This window comes from Micromesistius poutassou (assembly GCF_964030765.1).
Source record: "Micromesistius poutassou genome assembly, chromosome: 13".
NCBI classification, from domain to species: Eukaryota; Metazoa; Chordata; class Actinopteri; order Gadiformes; family Gadidae; genus Micromesistius; species Micromesistius poutassou.
The window spans coordinates 2,927,483-2,934,982 of record NC_140283.1 but is presented as its reverse complement, the minus strand read 5'-3'; the positions used below and the strand labels follow the sequence as shown (position 1 = coordinate 2,934,982).

The 7,500-nt window shown below is 46.2% G+C and overlaps 1 protein-coding gene across 1 annotated transcript in view; it reads left to right on the top strand.

The window, feature by feature from the left end:
* eps8l2 (EPS8 signaling adaptor L2) overlaps window positions 1–7,500 on the top strand; it is a 16,507-nt gene that overhangs the window by 929 nt on the left and 8,078 nt on the right. Inside the window, 5 exon segments of the mRNA XM_084477811.1 lie at window positions 3,923–3,987; window positions 5,296–5,457; window positions 5,998–6,147; window positions 7,139–7,211; window positions 7,214–7,218. Of these exon segments, the coding sequence (XP_084333937.1) occupies window positions 3,923–3,987; window positions 5,296–5,457; window positions 5,998–6,147; window positions 7,139–7,211; window positions 7,214–7,218 (455 nt within the window).

The window sequence follows — 7,500 nt, the reverse complement described above, 5'->3', positions numbered from 1 at the left end:
TGTGTCTATGTGCGTCTACGTCTACCGTGGGATTGGCCTTCTTATCGTCCTGAATGGTGTATGGGCTTATATATGTTATAAGTAAATACAATCCCCCATTACCACAGGCATCATAGCTATTCACCGCTCCCTATCACGGCTGCAAAGGCTCACCTTAATAACCACTTGCAGGGTGTTTGGCTAATCGGCTAATTGTGTTATGGGTGTGTGTGTTTGTGTGGCAGAAATGGACCGTGACACATTGATAGAAGGATGGAGAGAGAGCATGAGAGAGAGAGAGAGAGAGAGAGAGAGAGAGCAGGGTGTGTTTGTTTTTAATGCGCGGTAGGAACAGGGTGGGGATCCCCATGTCTCGCAGGTGAATAAGAGAGGCATTGAAAGAAAGTGAGGGGGGCGGGGCCTGTTTCTGCCTCTCCCCACTTCCTGTCCTGGCTGGTTCATTAACTACTACACCCAGACACACACATTCTTTACACGGCATTAAAAGTCACAGATCCAGAATCCAATCCTCACTCCAAAGTCATTCCAGACTGCAATGACAGACAGAAATATTTCAAATGTTTTGATGGCATATTTGAATGGGCTGTATTGTATTGTATTGTATTGTTTATATTATTGTGTTAATTGTATAGTGAGCAAACGTTACCAATGCTCAAAAGCAACCGAGCTATTTAGAGCTTTTCACTCTGCGGGTGCTTGTTTTTGTGTGTGGGCGCCTGCATGCGTTGGCGTGTGTGTGATGACGTTAGGTTGTTTTTCAGCCTAAGTGTTTCCTGTGTGGCAGATGGTCTCTGTTACCTTTTCACAGCGTGGCGACTAGGTTGCAGCGTGTCTCTCCTCGCTGTGTGAGTCCGCTGTCCCCTACGTCCCAGTCAGAGGGGTGGCTGTTGCTGCTCAATGTTATGTAAGCAGCAGGCTGACGAATCACATGAAATCATCATCTGAAGTCTCTCTCGTTCAGCAGCACCGTCATCTGTTGTTGCTGAAGTTACAATGTTATAACTTTGTTTATCATTGCACTATTGATTATGTTGTGCCAGGACCGGGCTGAGAATAGAAGGGGTGTAAAATATATTATAGTGATCACGTGATAGTCCACTGGACTGGATAACAGACAGATATATCTTTATGACCTCAATTCAGATATATAGATTAATATTATATACTTAATATTCAACCATGAAGACTACACATCAGTCATTAAGCATGTTCTGCCTACAGTGCATCATAGTGAGAACTCTGATACACACACATGGGACACTCATGGGAGGACGAGCTTGTTGCAAAATGTGTTCTGGGCATGCCTCAGGGGACATATGGTCAGATCGGCACGGACACAGTGGCATACCTCCGCACCACACAGCGCTGGAGTTATCATCAAAAACATGTCGGGATGGTTAGGAATTATCCTATCATTAAACAAATGTATCGTCATAAAAATGCTAAATCAACATCATTTGTTTTGCTGTTGTAATCTTCGTTACCCGCTTGTGACTCATACCCTAGCTGGTTTCATTACATCACTCTCAGTTCAGGGCGCTACCTTTGCCCTACTGAATATATCTGATCATAATTATTATACCATTAGCCATCATTGTACTACAGAACTGAATGGTTGGTATGGTGTGCTACTGGTCCGGGGTGTAGGTGTGGTACTGGTCCAGGGTCAGGGTGTGCTACTGGTCCAGGGTCAGGGTGTGCTACTGGTCCAGGGTCAGGGTGTGCTACTGGTCCAGGGTCAGGGTGTGGTACTGGTCCAGGGTCAGGGTGTGCTACTGGTCCAGGGTCAGGGTGTGGTACTGGTCCAGGGTCAGGGTGTGCTACTGGTCCAGGGTCAGGGTGTGGTACTGGTCCAGGGTCAGGGTGTGGTACTGGTCCAGGGTCAGGGTGTGCTACTGGTCCAGGGTCAGGGGTGTAGGTGTGCTACTGGTCCGGGGTGTAGGTGTGGTACTGGTCCAGGGTCAGGGTGTGCTACTGGTCCAGGGTCAGGGTGTGCTACTGGTCCAGGGTCAGGGGTGTAGGTGTGCTACTGGTCCGGGGTGTAGGTGTGGTACTGGTCCAGGGTCAGGGTGTGCTACTGGTCCAGGGTCAGGGTGTGCTACTGGTCCAGGGTCAGGGTGTGCTACTGGTCCAGGGTCAGGGTTTGCTACTGGTCCAGGGTCAGGGGTGTAGGTGTGGTACTGGTCCGGGGTCAGGGTGTGGTACTGGTCCAGGGTCAGGGTGTGCTACTGGTCCAGGGTCAGGGGTGTAGGTGTGGTACTGGTCCAGGGTCAGGGGTGTGCTACTGGTCCATGGTCAGGGTGTGCTACTGGTCCATGGTCAGGGTGTGCTACTGGTCCAGGGTCAGGTGTAGTGAACAGCTCAGGCGTCATTGACTCCTGTCCGTTTTGGGTCTGATCCGGGTCCATGAGTAGAGCTGAAGACCTGCCAGACAGCCGTGTGTAGGGCTGGCTAGTGGCTCCGCAGAGCCCTGAGCATCTGCCCATCTGCCCGCTAAGTGGTTCTCATTGCGAGCTGTTGCGGCGTTGTGAATTGATTGGCATAAAAGTCAGTCATTAATAAGGCATGGGGCCGGCTCGGTTTTCAAGACACCTGCCCGCTTGTATTTCAGACGGCGCTAGTCAAGCAGGGAAGGACCGGACATACGGGAAGTGGGGTGGGACCAGGAGAGGAGGCGTGTTAGGCGGTAGACGTCAGGATCGAGGTGTGACACCGGTTACGTGGATGCCTAGTGTTATTGTTCCATGAAGTCCTACGTGCACGGGGAGATGAATAGGGGGGTATTGGACCATGTTTAAATCAGACTGAATTTGGAAACATCACTGGATGGAATGTGGAGCCTGTGGGCACGCTGTGGTCAGAAGCTATGCAAACAGAAACCCTTTGTTTTACATCCAGCATGAAGCACACAAGTCTGCATGGAATCAGGGTGGGACAAGAGATATTTGATATGAGGCTTGGCAGCATATATAGGCTAGAGAGACCAGCCCTTATTTACTTTAATTGAGTTGTTACCTGCAGACTGTTGATTTGGGAAATAAGCAACAATAAGCAAACATATTTACATGTAACCCTTGCTTGCATCCTTCTGAAATGGTGTACATTTTCAGTAAAGCAAGTAAAGCAGTAGATGTGATCATTGTCAGCTTTAATAATTTGGGTTTGAAAAACATGCCTTTATCTCTTATATCAGATTTGGCTGCCTTGTCAGATTTGGCTGCCTGAATACTTTATTATCAATAAAGTATGTAACACGTATTCAATGATATTTATGCCAAAGTCTGAGGTGTCCAGCTGTAAATTGGTGCCAGAGATCTTTGGCCCGGGGTAAATGTCTGAATGCTATGTGTAATCTTCAATCATGTTGGAGCTGCAATGTGAGGTGTTATTATTGGAAAGTTATTATTGGAAAAGATGTGTATTGTTAATAATGCAAATACTGCTTCTACTGTATAGTATAGTACTGTACAGTACTGTATAGTAATGTATAGTAATTGATATATTATTACTAGTATTAGTAATAATATTTGTTGTCCTGAACTACCCCTATCGCACTGCTGTCTGCAACAAAGTCTTCATGGCTTGGGTAGATGGCTTTGATTCTTTAAACACTCACAGAAATATGATTTAAATGAAAAAAATAACGTGCCAGTGTATATAGCGTGGGAGGTATTGAGTGGTTATTGATTACCAGGTGTGTGTGTAACAGTGCTCTTGTCATTGATCCCGTAAACATGAATTGATTTTCCGTTTCCTTATTGCTGACCCTTTAAGCCTCAGCAGCTTGTTGCGTTAATCAGACTGATTGTGTCAGCACTGCGGGCAACATGTGGTATTCAGGTCAGTGGCACTGCTGGCATCTCACTGTGACTACACAGGGAAACACAGGGTTGTATTAAATGTCATTGTTTCCAACCCACAGAACAGCGGAAGAAATACTCCAACTCCAATGTGATCATGCAGGAGACGTCGCAGTATCACGTCGAGGTAAGCGCTACCTACGGCCACTCGTGGTGTACTTTGTTCTGAGGTTAAAGTATTCAAATACCTACCGGTGCTATACTTTAGCTCCGTCTTTGGCTAATTGATAAGTGACTAAGTGATTATGGCATTATTTCAGTTCTTCCTTTTTACACGTATTATTTTGTTGTTAAATGTCCAGAACCACATAACTTTATTATTTTGTACAAAATATTCTAAAGCAACTGTTTTGCAGTTGTTGTTCTTTTTTCGATGCTGTGAATAACCATGGAAACTTAAGGGTGCAGTGTGTCGAATTGAGTGCCATTGGACAGAGAGGGGTAGAAGAGCTCGGGGTCGTGGGAGGCGTGCCAGCGCCAGGGTTATCAGTTAGTTACGGGATGCCACTCAATCCTACACAGTGCACCTTTAATCATTAACCTTTAGCTCTTCTAGCTCCACAATGCGACGTACCTTTGCGTGGGAGGGCACTACCTTGGTCATACTTGGCTGTGATTGCTGTGTCCCCATATACTTAACAACCAAGGAGTGTTTCAACACACACTAGAAATAGACAAATGTCGTGATCATCAAATTGTTCAATTGCATTGCTTATGCTTATGTGGTTATATGCTCCAATTAAAATGATGGTCAGTGTCAATACCATGACGTCTCTGAAGGTACGATATGACACATTAACACCAAGCATTTAAAATGGCTACTGCAGTCCAAACATATTGGGAAGGTTGTCTGCGCCTTCCCCCTCCTCCCCAGTCTCGAAGCAAATCCTACGCTGTAGTGTGATCCGCTAATGTATACTTTAGCATTTTATTTATTGTTTGCAAAGTATAAGCCATCTCAGGCTCTTGAAAACACTCTGGGCTCTAAGCTGTTACATGCACAGCACGGCTCTGATCACAGAGCTCTCTAGAAAGAGGATGAGGCTTTTCAGGTCTGGTAGAATCCAGTTCAATCTCAGTGGATCCAGTATGGTTGCTTGCTTCCATGGCTGCAGCACCCTCTGTTTGTGTGCCAATTGGTTATATCTGGCAACCCGGGTTACTCAGAGAACAGAGAACCGTAACACACAGGCCACAACGAGAATAATCAACCCTAACCGTTATTTCACCGGAGGATCAACTGGCTTGAGCATTGTTGTCGGAGAAGCCAGTATTTTGACTTAATTTAACTAATTTCCCTTAATCTCTGACGTCGTGGTCATTTATGATTTAGTACAGTTAATCTGCTACTTTTAAGACTTTATAACCCCCAGAATTTACAACCCCTGCTTCGGGCTCCAGCGTGTCGGTAACATCATAGCTTATCCCCCCTCAGCATCTCTCCACCTTCATGATGGCCAAGTCGGAGTCCATCGCCACCGTGGATGACGCCATCAAGAAGCTGGTCCTCCTGGACTCCAAAGACAAGATCTGGACCCAGGAGATGCTGCTGCAGGTCACAGACAAGGCGGTGCGGCTGCTGGACTGTGACACGCAGGTACTGCTCCTCAAACCTTCACGCTCATCTTCTTCTGCTTCTTCTCCTTCTGCATTTTCTCCTTTTATCTCGTCGTTTCCCTCTCCCCCTCTCTCCTCTTCTTGGTCTCCATTTCTGTTCTATTCTTTCCTCTATCAGCTCATCTATTTTACGCTGACTTCATCTTATCCTCTCCTTTCCTCCATCACTTCTCCTCGCTTCCTTTGTCCCTTCTGTTTTATTGTTCTCTGTCTCTTCTCTTTCTCCTCTCTCTCCTTCTGTTTTCCATCTTCTATTTTTCTCTATGGTCTCTTATGCTTTTCTTCTTATTGTGCAGTGTCCGTGTTGTAGAGTAATAAAGAAATCAAAGCGATATTGATTGTAATGTAACCTGGTTGTATCATCACACTCGTCTGCACCTTGAATCCCTCCTCATTTTAATCACAGCTGCTCTGGGGACTTTGGAACCGGTGTGATGTGTAGCTCCAGTCACTGGCACTGGATCAGATACCCCGCTGGTCACCCTCATGTTGAGGTCGTGTGTTCTCCCTCCATCTGCAGGAGGAGCTGGAGAACTTCCCCCTACCCACAGTGCACCACTGCCAGCCAGTGCTCAACCAGACCCGCTACCAGTCGGTGCTGCTGCTGGTGTGTCAGGACAGCGAGCAGCACAACCCGGACATCCACTTCTTCCACTGCGACGAGGTGGAGGTGTGTGTGTGTGTGTGTGTCGCCCTCGTGGCCAAGCGCTCGGAAATCCTTTGCTCACACAGTTGCGCAAGTGTTGCAAATCTGAAGGTTACGTCGGTGGGGGAGCTGTGCGTGTGTGTGAGCGTGTGTGTGTGTGTGTGTGTGTGTGTGTGTAGTTTTATTGTTGGCTGATCTTATTATTGTGAGAGTAAGGTGTGTAAGGTGTATTTCTATTTTTGTTTATAATTATTGCTTTGTATATGTTTCCAGAATTACTTTTATTATGTTTTTATAATATCAGATTTTTTTAATATACCACTCTCTTATATCCAAACTTTAGTGTCAGACATTAAGCAGCTAGACATATAGCATACTGTAGTTACTGCAGTTCACCGGAGCCATTCGGAGTGAAAACAACCAGCCGGGATTGAGTTTGAGTAAAATAAACACATATTCATAGTCAGGCTGAGGGCGGAGCGCTTGTGCACACACAGCCGTAAATGACAATAAGTCAACTATTACAAAACACGTCCATCCACTACACTGAGGAGCGTGTGCGAGTGCTCGTCACTTCAGGTCAAACCTCCACGGTGTGAAAGCTGTGGTTCGCTATTCTGACTCCTACGGGTCTTAATGTGTAAACACGCCAGTCAGCCATTGGTGTCTGTCTTTAGTAAACCTGACCTGCGTGTTTGCCCCATAGACCTTGATATGGTGGCGACCGCTATGTGTCATGTTGTTAGCACTACAAACATGTCGTCCCTGTGTCAGCGGGACAACATCGTGTGGTCTATTAAGGCACAGAAGAAATTCATTTGCATCCATTTCTTTAATCATTATTCATAAATAGTGCCCTGAATAAGTCAACATGAACGTTATTCTATTTAAGATATCGCGTTCTGGTTCTGGTCAGTGGTGTTAGGAAAACGCATGAAGTAAGCTTCAGTACGTGTGGTGATACTAGAATGTTCCTGACGATGTTATCAGAATGATATTCTGGTTGACTCTCCAGGCAGAGATGGTTCACGCAGACGTTGACAGCGCCATCGGGGACAACAAGCATGGGAAGAAAATGAGGCTGCAGACATTAAAGTGAGGACTTTACACTCTCACAGACACACACACACACACACAGACACACAGACACAGACACACACACACACAGACAGACATACACACACACACACACACACACACACACACACACACACACACACACACACACACACACACACACACACACAGTTGCAACGTAAATTTCCACGAATGTATAATACACACATATTTTTCCAACGTATCTTTCCAACGAGTCTGCTGAGTCGTCCTCTTGTGTGTTTAAAGTGGTTCATGTGACCTCATTCTTCCAGGGTGAAC